The sequence below is a fragment of the Molothrus aeneus genome, chromosome 2 (genome assembly GCF_037042795.1).
Source record: "Molothrus aeneus isolate 106 chromosome 2, BPBGC_Maene_1.0, whole genome shotgun sequence".
Lineage (NCBI taxonomy): Eukaryota > Metazoa > Chordata > Aves > Passeriformes > Icteridae > Molothrus > Molothrus aeneus.
Genome location: NC_089647.1, coordinates 108422374 through 108440545, shown reverse-complemented (window position 1 = coordinate 108440545; position 18172 = coordinate 108422374). Strand labels below are relative to the sequence as shown.

Here is an 18172-nt window from a genome sequence, read left to right as displayed (position 1 = left end):
CCCTGATAAAAATGTGTTCTTCCTTTCAACAGAAACAAAGTTTTCCAAATACCATTGAGGCTCCAGCCATAATATGAATTTCCATTCAGGTTTTCTTCCCACTCACCCAATAGCCTCCAGCTGGGTCCAGACACCACCTGTGCAACCACACAGTCAATGCAGCTGCCTGTGTCCCCTGAGAGTGAATGCCCCTCAAAGGGCACAGCCAAGCTGGGGTGAAACCCTGCAGGATGAGCAGCAGCAGCTCTGTTTATTCACTGTAACACACACACTCTTAGGCTGTACTTGCTCAGCTGGAAGCTCCAAGGAAAGCCTGGGAGCCAAACTGGCCAGTATACATAAAAAACAGGTCCTGCAAATAATAGTTTTTGCATTTGCTTCTCTGGCAAGCCTGCTTTAAGGACTCTCTGTTACTTCTGAGTAGAAACAAGAAAAATCCAAAAGTAAAATTGACTTCTTTTCTGCTACATTTATAGCTGAAGGATAATTGTTGATGCATTTCCCAGGAAACAGCAATTTAATTACAGTAAGTATGCCTTTAAATGAAGGAAGTTTCTAATCCTGGGGAGTTTGAGGCTGATGTGAAAGATTAGAAAAACTCAAAAGAAAATCTATCCAACCATTTACAGCTGGTTTTAGATTTATCAGTTTTCAATAAAAACCCAAAACCCAGAAACCAAAACAAAAACCAAGAACAACAACAAAACAAAAGGATTTACCCAATCTTTCTAGGTTTGCTAAAGACAGATTTGTGCCCATTTGTGGAGCAGACTGGTACATCTGGCTTTTCTTCATTCTCTTGGGGTTGATTTTTGAATGTTCTTTCATCATCTGTATTGGAAACTGTGTCTGCAGTGGAGGGAGAAGGAAAATAAAAGGTGAACTTCTGCACAAATTACACAGCACGTCAAACAACCTACAAAAACAGATAATGAAAAAGCCTTGGGGGATCTTTGTTATAAAATAAAACTTTGGCTTGAGATGTTCCTCATTATCTGCACTTGAACTACATTTCCAGATTTATCAGTGACAATATTTAATAACCAAAGGACCTGAAATTTAATTTTGAAATGTACAGTATCTTCTGTGTTGAATGAAAGAATGTTTTCATAATTAAAATGTTTGTTCATCTAGGAGCAAGGTATGGGAAAAATGGCTTAAATAGATTTTTCAATATATCTATCAAGTATTAAATCATGAAATACCCAATCTCACCACTGACATAATATCAAGAAGTTACACACTTGCCAGCTTTACAGTTTCTGAAGCACAGTGATAATGGCAAGGTCTGTATTTTCCAAGGAGCAAGTTTGCACCATGAATTTTTTCCAGTGGCAGTAAACCAGTCCCTCCCCTTATAACCTAGGGGATAAAACTGGGCATAAATTCTGCATCTGAAACAGATTACCCAACAGCTTCTGTGTTCAGAGTGAAGGAGTTAAGTGAGTACCAACCATCAGCATTCAGGAAAAACTCCAATTTCTTACACCAGTGGTCCTGTGGTACCCTGCAAGGTACCAGAGCAGCTCACACTGCTCACACTGTCTGGGCTTGGCCAAGACAGACAGACAGACAGACAATTTACTGTACCTAAAAGTACAGGTGCAGCTTGTTTGAGATACCTGGGCAAAAGGAAAATCTGAATACCAGGTAGCCTGGATATAGCCCATGATCCAACAGACAACACAGGAGCTCAAATTCACCTTTCTTCTTCAGAGTTGAAAAAGCAAATTTGAGTGATTTTTACACACCACTGTCACAAATAAGAGAGCCAAAGGCAAAAAAATGACCAGGTTGAGATCTCTCCATACAGCCAAACTTCCTAGCAGGAACTGAGAACAAACTTTCTCAGTTTGGACAGTGACTTTTTGGACAGTGAGTTTCCACCTGTTTGGACAGTGATTTTTTCAGCAGCTCCCTATCTCCACAGAGATACTTCTTTCTTTATATAGGCCTTACCTTTCCTGAATATTAGTAATTCATAAATCACTGTATAGGCACAAATAAAAAGTCAAGATTAAGATACTGATTATACTTCAGTCAGGAATAAAATACAAGTCAAACACTCAAGAAACAAGGTTTTGACCGTGTAAAGCACAAGTAAATCTCCCTCTCAAGGTGCCTACCTGGGAATTTGTGAAGGATTGACTGCCTGACAACATCAGTTCCAAGATTTGATTGTTTGAAGCGTTTTGCTCTCTCTTCAAAAAACCATTCCCCTGTCACTATCCGTAGCTCTCTATAAGAGGAAAATGAGAAAAGCCAGAGACACAAACACATTAACAAACTTGGCCAACCAAAGCTACTGCAGTTCATCAATCAGCTGCCACATTCACAAATTCTGGACAACATTTGCACAGTTTAAAATAAAGTGTAAAGAGATTGATTGTAGAGTTTGGAATAATAGGACTCTTAGCAGAAAAATATCACCTTACTTTGTGAATGGAAAGGAATTTTTAGTAGATGGAAATTTACTTGGCAAAAAAGTGTTCCAACCACGTTTACAAGATCTCTGTAAATACACAGAACATTCTGTCATCCTAGTCTTTTGTGAACAACTCAATGCCACAGTTTCCAACATCTCCAAAATGACAAGAGACATGGAAACAGCAACACTGGATTGAGGGAGAAACTCCCCCAGCAAAGCTCCAGCCAGATGAGTCAGCAGTTCATGGACCCTACGTGGTTACAGAGTGGTTGCTGCAAGTTCATATATATTTTTCATTTCTAGTTTTATATGCTGACACTATCTGCAGTTTCTTCACATGGCAATGCTGCTATGAATTAGTTGTGTGTCAGCAGCTCAGAGCAATGAAAGTTTGTCTTTGCTGTTGTTCTGTGTAATGCTGCTTTTTCTGGTTTCAAATTCTTTTACCTATGCTAGCAATTAAGAAAACCTGTACTGGTATTGCTGGGTTTTTTGCTGGGTATGTTTTCATGCTGGTTGTTTGCCTTTTCCTGAATTAGTTTCATTATGGCACAGCATCACCATTTCTACTGCCTCATTACACACAATTGATGGTTAAAAGCTACTAATCATGAATACTCTAATAAAAAACAAATAAACAAACTAATAACCCCCAAACATTAAAAACTGATTTAGCTCCAGACTAAATCAGTTCCTGCTTACTGTTCAAGAAGAAAACTTTCAAACCTCTACTGGAAAAGAAATCATCCAGTCCCTTGGGCATGAAAATTACTACAGATGGATTTAGAACACTGATCAATATCTTCACTATTAAGTTATTTCTGAGTCATGCCTGAATGCAGTCTTACTTGAGAAAATACTAAAAATTACAGAATAACATCCTGACTCTGGTGAAAAGACAAATATTATCAGTTTGTCCTAACCTGTTAATGAATCATGAATCTTTCATGACTCACTAAAAAAAAAAAAATTAGAAAAATCAAAATCCCAAATACATGTCCAGAAGCATAGAAATAGATTATTGCCTTATCTTGTCGTTGCAGACTCCTGGTGAAAAACCCTCCATAATTCATTATCACGATCACTCAGTCATTGTGAAAGGTATTAAATAAAATCTTTATGCTTCAGCTGGGAATTTTTAAATTACTTCTGTTGGTTCCAAACACTGAAAAGGATTCACTTCATTAGAAACTATGCCTGGCCTGCTGGTGTAAAAAATGTTTTTTCTCAGAATGTGTATTTTCACAATTCTCTAACAACACTTACTTCTCTGTGCAGTTATTTTATTGCAAGACTTAGGGCATGTTTAATGTTTTGTATCAAACCATAAACCTTCCAGACCTTTCACTACACCATCAAATTCCATTGCAATGTGAATGACATATCACATTGCAGTATCATCTATCCAGTAAATTCGGTTTTTTCCTCAGTTACTACCAAGTTTGACCATAAAACTCCACAAGTGCTGCTTTCCCCTTGGATGGAGATTTCACCCATCCCTGATATCTTACCAGCAATACTCAACTTGGTCAAGGTCAGACAGAACACTGCCCACATCCTTATCCAGAGAAGCATCTTCACCCTTCTCCAAGCCCTGACACCCCGAAGGAGCTGTGACCTTCCCCCAGGGCTCCAGCAGAATTGGAGGCTGCTGCATCCAAAGCTCCAGGTTTTACAGCCAAACCCTGCAATGCCTCACACAGCCCTGACAGTGACACCCACCTGGGTTGCTGTGGTTCATGGAGGGGCAGCTCTTTGCCACAGAGCCCCTGGAGAGCCGTCCCCCACATTTTCTGGCCAGATGTGAACACTGATGAGGGAGAGGAAACCTCTGGTGCCTCCTGCATCACAGGTGCCCAGGGGCTTTCAGCCTGGCTGGAAGGGTGGCTGGGACCAGAGGGTGCTCGTTTTACTGTGCAGCAGTTTTGTGATCTGATGTGGAAATTTGAGCCTGCAATAGCAGGACCAAGAGCTCAGGGAGAGTCCTGGGGGCTGGAGAGACTGAAGGAGCTGCAGACAAGGAAAGGATGGTTGGGGCAGCTGTGGAAGGAGACCAGGATGGAAGCGGATGGAGGACTTTGGGCTGTGCAAGGAAGGAGGCAGGTTCTCCCTCAGCATCCATCCCTGGGAGAGGGCCCTCCTCTCCTCCATTCCACTGTGGCCTGGGATGTCAGAGCTCACCATCAGAGTCCTCCTCTGTGTCCCCACTCCATCCCACACCATCCAAACAACCTCTGCTGCCTCTCTCTCTGGCAGGAAAGCAGCCTCCAAGATGGGAAAGGCTGCACCAGGCTGGCAGTGAGGAAGGAGAACTGCACAGAAGGACTTCCCCTTCCTCTTTCCATGCCTGTGTAACTACTGACCCAACACTCATCTTCCTCAAAACATGAGCTTTGCAGGGAAGGGACAGATGACAGATCAGTTTATTTGGGCAACAACAGCTGATCCCTTTTTCTTGTGGCAAAGGATAGCTAAGCAAGCTACTTCTCTTAATAATCTCTGCTATCTGCAACCTGCCACTGTCAAACAGCCCCAAATTGCCCAGCTTGTGCCCTCTTGTTTAGCCAAGGAAGTTCCAGGACATTGCTGGCAAACACAAATTGGGCCCCAAGGAAAGAGGAGGGTGCAAATAACTTTTTCAGGGCTGAGCAGGCAAGGAGTGTGACAGTCACTACAGTGGCAGAGCTGAACCTTGTGCCCATTCAAACTGAATAGCCCACCTGCTTCATTAGACTGATGTAATTAAAATCCACCTTTCCAATGAGGTGCCAGCTCCTTGCCAGGGATGCTCTGAAGAGGCTCACACCCATTCTGCTCTGGTTTCACCAGAAGAATGAGGTCTGAGGCAAAACACAGACAACTGCCTCAGCTGAGTCTCAAAACATGGCAAAGAGAGAGAGATTTGCCTTCCTTTAGTCAGGGGCTTCACCCCTCTGGCCAGCCCTGTTTGTCCTCAGTGAAAGGGGAAAAGCAGCAAGCACTGACATCCAGCCATTGTGAGTGCTGCATGAAACAAGAAGCCTCAGCCCTCCCTTCAGACCTTCATCCTTATTTCCATCAGTGTTGCTGTCTGTCTTCAGATCCTAAATTCAGCTGGCAGACCCTTTTTTGCAAAAATGTCCTTACTCAACAGATAATTTCTACAAAAACATCACTTTCTAATCAAATAAAGGGAAAGTCCCCAAGCTTTGCAGATCTGAATTTCTAGTGCACTAGTATTGGATGTATTTTCCATGTATGCTGAACAATTCACACAAAGACTAGTGTTCATGTTATCTTTATCACTCATACATGTCAGGAGTACCTATTAAAAGAATTTTTGCTCTACACATAAATAGAAATTGTTTCAGATCAAATGATTTCCCAAGTCTCTGACTTGAAGTTTGAATTTAATAATTGCATTTGACATTCTGAATCAAAAAATTGAAGAGCAAGAGCTAAACAGTCTTATAATAATGTTATTTTCATGCAATTATGACAAGGGGAGTCTCTCTCCTACTGAGATAGAGGAAAGATGCACTATTTCAGATACAGGATTAAAATGAACCCTTTCTGTCTAAAGAACTGTTTCAGGTGAAAAGAAACGAGGGCTTTACTGAATAGCACATTGAATCAGTGCTTGCAGGTTTGGCTTTGTTGTTTGCAAAATGGGCCCAAGGTCCATGCAGACTGCAGATCATGGTATGTGAATGTATTTCTTTACTTTCTCAGTTAGATGTAGCTCATGATGTAAACAGCATGTGTAATTTCTACCAAAACAGGATTTAGACTGGCCTTCCAAGGTGTTCAACAGATGCTGAAGTCAGTAGCTTTAGAAAAAAGGAAAACACTGTTATAAATTGTAATAACAGCAATTTTTGCATCATTGCTCTTTCCTAGGCTCAGAACAGCTAGGAAGATTAACATTCAGGCTGTTCAGCTGAGTACCAAATAAATACTTCAGGTATCTGCTGAAGTCCTTCTATGTTAATTACTGATCCACCTACTCCCATCATGGGAGAGGGAGCAGGTTACAGCTCCCTGCTTCTTCCCCCTCTGTGATCTCCCACTAATCAAATTAATGACATTCTGCTCAGTTTAGAAACAAAACATAACCTATGGCCTGCCCCTCAAAAACTCAGATTTTCCACTCTCATTTCTGTGAGGCACTTCATGGTTAAATGTCCCAGATAATAATAAAAAAATCCATTTCAGATGGAAAGTCCCAATTGTTACTTTCAATTATTTCTTTAGGGCAAAGCCCCACATTGGTAAAACAGTTTCTTCTCCATTTAATCATCTTGTCTAACTCACATCCACAGCAGATGCAAAAGATTCAGCCTACCTTCCTTCCATCCCTGTTTCTCAAGTTATTTTACTTCCTCCTCAGGAAGAAAATGTGGGAAAAAAGGCAAAACCAAAGGCTGGATAAAATTCAGCCTGTGTTTGAACATACCAAAGCCTTTATCACATACCCTCACATACCCTCATCTTTGTATTCAATTCCACACAGTATTTTCTGCAACATAAATTAATTCCACTGTAAGTTTTATTATGCTGTGAGGCCATTAGACAGAATTTTTTGACCCTGTGAAAAGAAGTCAAACTTGCCTAGAAGTTACTAAAATAAAATTATAAGAAATTTGAAAAGCATTTGCACAGTAAAACATTGGAAATGCCTCTATTTTTAGGCTCCTAATGGGAATAAATATTACTAAGAGATTCTGATGAATTTTCATGACATGTTAAGACAGCATAATTATTTCAGAGATTAAGATAAATTTTCCATTACTGCTTTGTTCTGCTGTAATAACTTGGGCTAACTAGACATTTGACATAAAAATTCAGTGCTCTCCGATACCTTGACACCTTACAATGGGAAGTACAGACAGCATCAAGGTGTGAAATAAGCCTTTCAGAAGACAGCTGGAAGAACTTTACTTCCCTCAATTTGTTGATCATTTTGTCTGCCAAATTTAAAACGCAAAGTGATCATAATTTAAGAAAATGTAGGGGGAAAAAGATACTTTAATGGAAAGTTTCTCTTTTAACACCCATGTTTGAAAGCTCCTGATGACCTCAGCTCCTTTTATGGAGGGAATGGAGCAGAAACCTTCCTCTTTCAGGTGCATCACTACATACAGGCTTGATTTACCTCATTAAATAGTGCAACAGCACAACTATCAAACAAAATCACATGGATAAGGACTGTCTTGTTCTCTGACCTTAGCTGGAGAACTGAGTTTGGCTGAAGACTTAGCTCTAATCCTTCTTGACCTGTAAATGCTTTGTCTTGAGACTTTCTATTTTCCCTGGTAATAGCACCCATGGGGGGCAAAATCCAACTAAATAATTTTCTCTTTATGGACATTGAAGGGAGATATCATTTGACAGTAACTCTAAACTGTAAGACAACTTACATATAAATCTGTTTGTTATACTTAAAAATCCTGATGAACCTCTGTCACTATTCACATTCAAATGTCATTCCTCAAATTCATTAAATCTCTTTTTTTAGAATGTAATTAATGTATTGTAACAAGCTTCCCCATCACCAGAAGCTGTTTTTCAGGCAAGTCTGTCTCTGGAGAAATGCAGATGAAATGCTCTAAGTGTTATTTTAGAGAAGTCAGATTCTCTTGTTGCCAGATGATGTTCTGATTGACAGATGAACAAAGAGACTGTATTATTATATGAACTGGTATCTTACCCCTACAGCCACCATCATATTATTATGTTGTGCTTGGGTTTTTTTAATTTTTCAGATAATAATGTTATGTTTTACCACATACTCCTAAAATTGGCATCTTGAAATTACTGTTCTTCAAATCAAAGTGAGCAAGCTTGTAGTTTGACACTTTTTTTTCCTTTTTTTTTGGTAGTTGGACATAAATCCACCATAACTCTTAAAACAATAACAACTTTTGATCCCAGGCCATGTGACAAAATGCCCTTTCACTGTTCTGAAACCATCCCAAACTCCAGTGTTAGGACTGGACAGGCAGGACTCAAAAAGCTCATAAGGAAAGAAATATCAAAATGTATTCAACAAAGCAACAGGCAGAAGGTGGCTGACATTACCTACATTCTTTTTATTGACACAAGTTGTTTCTGCAACCACTCTGGATTATCTGTGTAATTCATGGTATTTCTGCAGTAATTTGTGCAGTAGCTGTCTCTTTGAATGAACACACTTCCCACCCTGTACCAGACCTTCTGCTCTGACACCAAATGTACTCATTAGGTTTTCCAACAGTTCTGAAAATCTTCTGGACATATTCCTGCAGATGTAATTCATGACTATGAAGAGGGCTTGTACAAGCTACTGCTATAACCATCACCTTAAATAGAACTTTAAGGACACTCCTGAGTACAATTTGGGGAGCAGAGGCATGAACTAGTACAGCACCAAAATTGTAAAGAGCTCACAAACACTTCTCCCTGCCTTTTAAGGGTCTCACAGTCTGTGTGACAGCAGACATCATCACATCACAACAACAGTTTAACCTGGCTCTGCTAATGGAGCAGCTCAGCAGGGGCTGGAGTCTATACAGACATCAACATAACCAAGGATGCTAAAAAAGGGACAAAGGAGAGGGACAAATATAAAAGTGTTCCAACACTCTTTGGAAAGCATGGTAAAGCAGTCCAATTTGACAGACACAAACACTGCATGCAGGTCAATGCTGCAGAGCTAAAAGATTTTTCTCCTCTTCCTACCTTTTGTTTGCTACTCATAAAGCATAAATCACTCTTAACACTGTATTATTTTCTCTTCCTTGCCTTCTGCCTCTTCATCTTGTCAAAGGCCCTATTAACTTAATCAGCTCTTCCATCAAATGTAATTAAAAAAGCCTAAAAATCCTGATTTCCCCCTGCACTTCTCACTTGGTAGAAAAGCAGAACTGAAATAATTTAAATGAGAACTATGCACAATGATGTAACTGAAATGCCTTTCCCAAACTTCCATCTCCACACTGCCCACACAGAAGATTATCTCTCTGTGTACTCCCAGCAATGTAAAAGACATTTTACATATCATTAACTGTCATGAAGTCTTGCAGAAACACTGCATATGAACAAAAATGAAGGGGAGAGAGAGCTTTCAATTTAATAAAGATACTCAACATGGACAGAACGTTAGCACTTGAAAAGTTCAGCACTTTGGAAGCAAATGACACCGTGGTGTGTAATAACAGAAAGGAAGGCTTCAACCAGAATTAATTGTCCAGGTGGTTGCTGGGACCCTGCCTGGCACCCAGAACTGCAGCACAATCAGGAGAAGCAGAGGTCACACAGGCTTTGAGAAATTGCCTCACTCATGTCTCAGTCCCAGAGCAGGACATCTTTACTGATGCCATCATCCCTAGAGAGGCTTATCCAACCTGTTGTAAAACAACATTCTGCAACCCTTCCAAGTTATGTCAACATTCACACCATCTAAATTACATCCTTTCACTGCAATTTAATATCACATTACTCTTCCTACCCAAAAAGGGATCTTAGAACAGCCTGTAAGCCACATTCTGTAGATTTAAAACTCAGGTATTTTCTCTTGTCTAGGCTGAACACTTGTGACATTTTCTATTGGTCTGGACAGCCTGTGTGCTAAGTTTCATTATTTTCTGCTGAACTTTCTCCAGGTGGCCTGTATGAATTCTTATACACAGGAATGGGCAGGTACTCTACATAAAAGAGGATTTTATCATTTATTTTATAGGCCATAATTTGGCTTGTACATCAATGTGTGATGCTCAATTTTTCTGCAGTGGAAAATTCTGTTGATTCATGTTCAGCTTTTATGCAGTACAATACCCAGAGCCTTTCCTAGGGAACAGCTGCAGAAGCTGTTTTTATTCTCATTTTATGTTCCTGCAGCTGCATTTGTTCCCAAATGTAGCACTTCCACATGCCCATAGGGAGCCATCATTTGCTTTACCTTCAAACCACTTCTCTAAATTCTAAGCATCACTTTGAAACCCAATCTTGTCCTTGAGCATGCCTGGAGCACCTCTCAGGTTTATGTCTCCTGCAGGTGTAACTGGCAAATCCATCTGCTGCATCAAGGTCCTGAACTAAAATATTTAACAGTAATAAGCCAGGAAATATTCTGCTCTATATCACTGGGGGTTTTAAAAAGGTTTTTTTTGGTTTGTATGAATGGTATGAATGGTGCTTTTTGGGGTTTTTTTTGTTTGTTTGTTTGTTTGGGGGTTTTTGGGCTTTGTTTTCTTGAGGTTTTTTGACAGTGAAATGTCCATAACCACACTGAGAACAGAGCTTTACAATTTTCCAGGCAGGTCTGCAATCACCCTAGCAGAATTTATTCCAGGGCACAGCTACCCTAATTTGTCAGCCTATTAGAAAGAAACAAGAGAGAATATCAAAAGGTTAACTTCAGCCAAGTTATAAGACAGCAACCAATCCTCCTCTGTCACCTGTCAACAGTGGAAATTAAATTGGTTTTGACATTACTTGTTCTTGAGCCAGCTCTTACTCCTCATCCTGTCACCTTGTCTCGGCTTTCAAATAACACAGCTACCGTTTGTTTCAGTGTTCTGAGAGAAATTAGAGGTAGTGTGGCAGGGTCAACAAATCCCTTTTCCTTTTCTCCATTTTTAAAGAGCAGCATTGTGTTTGCTGTTCTCCATGCTGTCACCTCACTCGCACCCCATCATTTCTGAAAGGCACAGCACTGACATTATCCCAGGAACTGCCTGAGGCAAAGCACACGGAGCTCAGCCAGGCCCCTACTGATTTAAAATCATTTCACAAATCAAATAAGTAAACATTTTTTGTCTTACCAGGCGAGACACTGTCCTTTGGATGTGCCCCACTGGATGCAGAGGAGGTTAAGGCATCTACTTAAAAATGGATGCAACCTTCTAAAGCTCGAGTTTGAAGACACAAACACTAAACTCCATGCTCTGCAGTGTTAATTTTTCACTCACTGTCTATGTAACCAAAGTCTTGACAGAACTAGGGACTTGGGTTCACTTCCTGAAACAATTTACCCTTTCTGATCCTGTTAGTTTGAAGGTCTGTTAAAAAAACTTCCCTCCAATTCTTTTTTTATCACATCTCTTTCTTACATCATCCTGTCCTTACAGCAGGATACATAACTGAGTTTTGTTGCCCGACACATTTCTCCTTTCCTTCATGGTTATCTTACCAAATCAAGCTAAAAAATCCCATATTACCAAACTAATCTTTCCTTCATGGTTATCTTACCAAATCAAGCTAAAAAAATCCCATATTACCGAACTAATCTTTCCTTCATGGTTATCTTACCAAATCCCAAACTAATCTTTTCTTCATGGTTATCTTACCAAATCAAGCTAAAAAATCCCATATTACCAAACTAATCTTTCCTTCATGGTTATCTTACCAAATCAAGCTAAAAAATCCCATATTACCAAACTAATCAGGTGAATTATTTTTCCAAGTCTTTGGAAAACAAGCTCATTGAAACTGGCTTGGAATTGGGAAAAGAGTGCAGCAAATAAAAGCCCCAGCTAAGCCTCTCCCCTTGTGAATTCTCTGTAAGGGGATGTACAATGGTAGCAAAAAATCACTGCCAGGGCTGTAAGCTCCACACGTGGTGTCTTGATTTAGGGCAAATTTGGGAGAAAACCTTCCAAGGAGGCCCCTCCAGAAAGCAAACCCACACAGGCCCTCCCCCCAACCAGTTCAGGAAGAATTCCTTGGAGAGAAGTGGAAAGAACCTGTGCAGCAGCCCCCAGCACACAAAATGAACAATACCAGATGACACCACTCTTGCAGCACTCTGAAAAAGATGACAAATTCAGAAAGTCTCTCCTGGGGATGGTCGCTCTGTTATCAGTCCCTCTGGTGCTGGGGCAGCTGCTGCCCAGAGTAGGCCCCGCTAGGCCACAAGGGGCAAACTCTCGGTGTTTGCCAGGTCTCAGTCTGGAACAGGCTCGAGTGGTTCCAAAAAAGGGAAAGGAAAAACAGTCCAGGGAAAAATTCAGACTGCTTAGCTAAACTAGCTAATGAGCAGAAGCAAAAAGCAAGAGCAAAGCAGGAGCAAAGCAGAAGCAAGAGCAAAGCAAAAAGTAAAAGCAGCACCATGTACTGCCCTGTCTGTGTGTCCCACCAGCTCCTCCCACCAGTGGAGGAGCGACTGATAGCGGCTGATAGCAAAACCAAAACAAAATTTTCACTCTTCAGAGCCAGTCTTGAAGGCACAGAACATGATATCCAGCATAAACAGAACACACCAATGGGGATACAAGCATCATAATGTCACCCTAGGACACATGGTTATAGAACTGCCCAACTTACGCAATCTTGGCACAGACCGAGCACTTCCAGTGCCCCTCAGCCCCCAGCACACGGCAGGAGCTGCAGACCCTCAGCTGGCAGGTCTGGCACAGCTCTCCCCTGTCAAAAATGAAGCCCAGGCTCTTCTGGCAGCGAACACAGACCCTGCTGCTGTCCTGCTGGGAGTGGCGGTTTCCACCTTTCCTTCTCACTTCCAGAAGCTCATTTTTCAGTTTCCTAGAAGTAAAAAAATAAAATGTCTTAATTTGGAGGTTCAACTCAATGATCTGTAAGAGCTTATTAACAGATTAAGATCTCATGCTAAAAATACAAGACATGAGTAAGTGCAATTTTTTTTTTTGTATTTCTTGACACACACATGACACAGAATAAATCTATTCCCCAGCTGTCAGACATGCAGTCAAGAGGAAAATCTAGTAGATCACTATGAGTAAATGCAGATAGCTGAGCAGTTCTGGACAACTGATAAACCATCTTTGCTTGTCCTTCATCAATAATTCAAGTCATGCTGACCCCAGCTTGAGAGCAAATCAGAACTGAGACTCTCCAGTGCATCCACAGAAGGAAAAGAAGGAAATATTTTCTGCAATTAGTGTGCATTTAATAATATGCCAGTGCAGATTTAGGTGGGAGTATATATGCAATTATGTACCAGTTATTTAAAGCCTTGAAAGAGACCAAACCAAAAGATCTTAGTAAGTAGTGGTGTTATGCTGTGATGCCACAATCAAAGTAAAAAGAAGAATTCCACTTTAAATAGTGTGACTTGAAGATCTTACCTGTTCTACCACTGACTCTACAGAATAAAAATATTTGTGTTTAAGACTAAATTTTGAAGTCTGCAGTTTCAATGGCCAATGAGTTGGGTCTTTAACAAGAAAACAACTGTGAGATGTAACTAAGCTCAGTGGCTGCTGAGTTCTTTCAGTTTTACATGCCTGGGTGTTGCTGTGTCCCCATTACCCCACCCTTCCCTATGCTGTCTTTCATGCCCATCAGCAGCCAGGAGCTCCCAAAGTCCCTCAGTCATGAAGCACCCCAGCTCACTGAAATCACTGTCTCTGTACACACATAGATGACTAAGAGGGGGATTTAAAAACCTGCTGCCACCTTCACCTAGAGATCAGAAAAAATGTCAAAAGAAAATCACATGGACGATATAACCAATGAAAGATTGCAGGTTACAGCCCTGTAAAGGAGGCCAGGAACATTGCTTGGGCCACCAGGGAGTCAGCTCTGACAGAATTAAGTTATTTGTGGATACACTGCCTTGCTAAAAGATTGGCCAGCATTTTGCTTCCCACTGGGATCCCATCAGCAGCAGCTGCTCTGCAGCCACCTGACCTGTGGATGCTCAGCCTCTGACAGCTCTAGTAAAAGGCATGTCCAATCCCTCCAGGCAGAAGCTGCAAATCCCAGTCAAGGATTTTCCTCTGCTGGCCTCTCTCCAGAAGTGAGGGCTTCATCCAGCTTCAGACCCTTCTCCCATATCCAATCCAAACAGCCTTTCACTCATGCCTGAGTCTTCAAAACTCTGTCTGTGCTTCATGTGCTTTTTGGTGCTTTGCTAACTGTTCTTGCAGTTTATTGATTGCATCTTACATCTCCCCACTTCCTGCAGAGATGCTTTTGCTGCCAGGCATGTGTTCATTTCCTTCTGTGAGTCAGCTCCAAATGCAGAGAGTGTTGTGCTGTGCTGTGAAAACTGCCAGTGGTGCTGGATGCTGCCACTGTGCACAGAGAAGGGCAATGATCCCTATTTTTGCCAGCCCCATCCTTTGATCTACCTTCCAAACATCAGAACTCATCTGCTTCTTCTGGACTGAGAACTAAAGGCAACCCACCCCCAGAATACTCTTGACCACACTATTTTCAAAGGAGACACCACATCCATCTGCTTGAATAACAAATACACCTTCAGGTGCTTGGGAAGACCTCTAATTACCCCTGAGTTTATGGTCACTCACATCTCACTAACCATCAAACAGCATGTTTGATGTTTAGTGAGATGTGAGTGACCATGTGATGTTTGAACATTCACAAATGTTTAATGATTTACTGTCACCCTCCAGCAATGTGGAGTTGTCAGAGATAAAGTGCTGTGGCCACTGTGAGTACCAGCTGACCTTAGGAAACTTGTTAAGATTGATTGTGCTTTCACACAGTGAGAGGTATCGCAGCACTTTCCAGGTTCAAATTCACCTTGCCCTGGACTTTTGCAATGACCTCAGGAGGTGGAATTCCAGCAGATCTGTCTGACCTCTAAGGACTGAGGCCAAGAAGACGTTGTGCATATTGACCTTTTCCAGATGCTGTGTCACTGGGTCCTCTATTGCACCCAGCACCAGGCCCACACCTTTCCTTGCTTTCTTTAGCCTCCATTTTCTCAATTACAATTGAGAAAATTTGAGAAAATACAATTGATACAATTCTCCTCTTCACCTCACCGAATTTGATTGCCAAACTCAACCACCATTTCTTTACCTGATCATTGGTCATTCCCTCTCTACCTCGTCATTTCCGTGGTCTCCTGTCAAAACTGTGACTTTTTATACAGCAGAGCCACTGAGGAATGTTCAACAGAGTCTTTGAGAGACAACTGCAGTTTTACTTTTTATCCAGGTGTGCAATGATTTGGTCAATCACATACCAAAGAACTAAGGAGGCACAAATAATTCAGTTCCAGTTTCTTTTACCACTTCAGAATCTGCATGCAAACCAAGCACCTGATCCTTACCCAAGTGCCAGAGTAACTCAGAAGATGAAAAATTGTTAATCCTCAAATCTCAAAAGGGTCAGAATACTATGCACAAGCAAAGGGCCATTTTTTAAATAACAGATTTCTTTCCAGTGGCTTATTTTTACTGAAAAAAATTTAATTAGTCATGACCCATTGCATTTCAGGAACTTGACACACAGTTATTGGCAGCTTCCATCTTTTTGGCAATAATCTCTGTGTCCTGTGCACTGCATCCAGGTGTCTAATACAGAAACAGAGCCTGCACTGAACTCCTTCCACTCCAGCCTTCTCCCTCCCCACTGCAACTTCCAGGCCCTTTTGTGCTTAGTTGGAAGTATGTTTAGGCACAAAAACTGTTTAAAATAGTTCCAATTTAAAATTGGGAAATGTCATAGGCCCAAAACAATAAAGAGAACATTTTTTTCTTAATAGTTTGCTTACAGATCAACATGTTGGAAAACATATCAGTGTTCTTGTGACATTACATTTTTCCTACTATTCAGTAGTGGTGATTGCAACAGTATTTCCCAATGCTTATGTGAAACACAATCTAAAATTCTTATCAGGTGATAGCTGATCTGCTAACAGTGCAAATTCTGAGAAGTGTTTGTTTTCTTATTTTTGAATATAAATTTTCTTTGATGACTTCCAGGGAACTGAAAGAAAACAAATCAACCCAGTTACTCCACTCAATTAAACAAATAAGAAAGAAAAATTTAAAAAAGAAGCAAAGAGTGCATGGACAGATACACTGTATGTGAACATTCATTTGAGATTCCCTATATTATTTGTTGAGCTGAACTTCTGATTGACTGCAACAAACACATTCATATCTTAAGAAAAATGAACTGTCTCAAGGGCCAGGAAGAGCAGGAGGAGGTGGGTGAGTAATTTGACAAAATCTGTCATCATAACAGTCCCTAACCAAGCCCAGCTGAGCTACACTGTTTCACTGCACTGAAAAGGGATAACAAGTGCAGCCTGTAGCTGCACTGACTTACCACTACATTTATTTCTCAGGGCAGGAAGCAGCTGGATTATAAACACCCAATTTCCTTGTGCCAGTCTAACATTTGCACTCTCCATAACTTTAAAGGAATACATTTAAAGATGGAGTTAGATATTTTTAATCCCAAATATTAAACAAGAATTAATCTTTATCCATCTTCTCCTGGTAATATGAAAGGGAAAATAAAACTCAGCAGAAGCCAATTTAATAAGGCTTCTGAGAAAAAGAATCCTATCATTCATTGAAGTTTCTAAACCTTTTATTACAATGGCTGTTTGATGAAAGATAGCTATTAAAAATAAATTTGATTCTGCCAAGTTTAACAGGATATGTAGCCATTTTTCTAAACTATGAATTTATATTAAGATCCCTCTACTGTCTGAGAAAATATGTTAAGCACGTTGGAGAAGAGCTCTGTTGTAACCAGGATTCCAGGTAACACTGAATGCCTCAACCTGAGCCTTTCCAATGTAAAATACAGCAGGAAACAAAACAAAACCAAACCAAAACAACCAAAGAATCTGACTCCAGAATTCACAGCCCTTGGCACAGTTGCCAGAGGCACAGGAATCCCTGAAGAAGTTGGGTCCTTCCCTACAGATGCTGAAATCAATGAGGCAAAGGTTCTTATTCCTACGCAAATGCAGCCTCAAGGGATGAAATATTCTCAAACCCCTATAACACTGCAAAGAGGAAGCAGAGAAAAGCCTTAGCAGATCCATTTCTTATTAAATTAAGCTTTACCCTAGAGAATATTTATTCCTCAAAAGTAAAATAGCTATACTGCTGCAAGAGGCAAGACATTGTTTGCCCAAGCCATTCACTTAAATGAACACCATAATTTCCTTTAACTCTGTAGACATTATCCACTTGCTTTAAGTTAGGTAACTTTTCCCTTAATACCAAACTGACTGGTTTTTTTTTTCTATTTCAGTAGGATTTTAGAAAACTTTATTTTGAATTTTTTTTCTACCTCATCTCCTCTCCCTTAAAAAAAACCCAAAACCAAACAAACTATTAAATGTAATAGCATACATAATTCCTGAATTTGATTTTCAGATTTCTCCTAGATCTTCTTTCTCCCCATTTCAAAACCCTTTTTCCTCTGAAGATGTAGAGCAGCATAATCCAAGTCTACCTAATTTTATTTTGCCATACTAAATTTACAGAGTTCAATGGTTCATAAAAAATTGAATTAAAAATAAAAAAGGGCAACCATCTCCCTCCCTCAGTCAATTATTATTAAAGAGTTTGGCAGGAAAAGAACTTGAATTACTTTTGTACAGACAAATAGAAACATCCTTGTTCTGAACCTGTGCAGCTGCTAACTTAGATACTAAAGAATTTTTCTGTGCAAGAACTGGCATAAAGACACTTGAATATGAGCAAGAAAGGCAATTTTCTTTCCAGACTGGTTTTCAGTACTTTCTTCAAATTCAGCCAGATGCCCTTCACTGTCTGGCACAGTATGCAGGAAATAACAGTAAATATTATTGAGAGTTCACAAAAAGAACTGGGTTATTACCAGCTTCCATTGAGGTCTCCTTGGATTGTAAAATAGGAGTACCTGAATAATAAGCACAGGTTTTCACATTTTGTTTATGTAGCAGCTCAATGTGATAAAAACTGTGTTAAGGCACATTGATGACAGCACAGGGAAACAAAGAAAGAATGGATTTGCAAAGAAAAAGAAATCTGGAATGACAGAACA

The 18172-nt window shown here is 40.4% G+C and overlaps 1 protein-coding gene across 3 annotated transcripts in view; it reads right to left on the bottom strand.

Annotated features, from left to right (window-relative positions):
• The window catches only part of SYTL5 (synaptotagmin like 5), an 82093-nt gene that overhangs the window by 32765 nt on the left and 31156 nt on the right, over positions 1 to 18172 (bottom strand). For all 3 annotated transcript variants that reach the window (XM_066545474.1, XM_066545473.1, XM_066545475.1), the window contains exons 3-5: positions 12713 to 12928; positions 2127 to 2239; positions 720 to 849 (exon numbers count right to left, since the gene is read on the bottom strand). In XM_066545474.1, coding sequence (XP_066401571.1) covers positions 720 to 849; positions 2127 to 2239; positions 12713 to 12928 — 459 coding nt within the window. The remainder of the gene's footprint in view (positions 1 to 719; positions 850 to 2126; positions 2240 to 12712; positions 12929 to 18172) is intronic.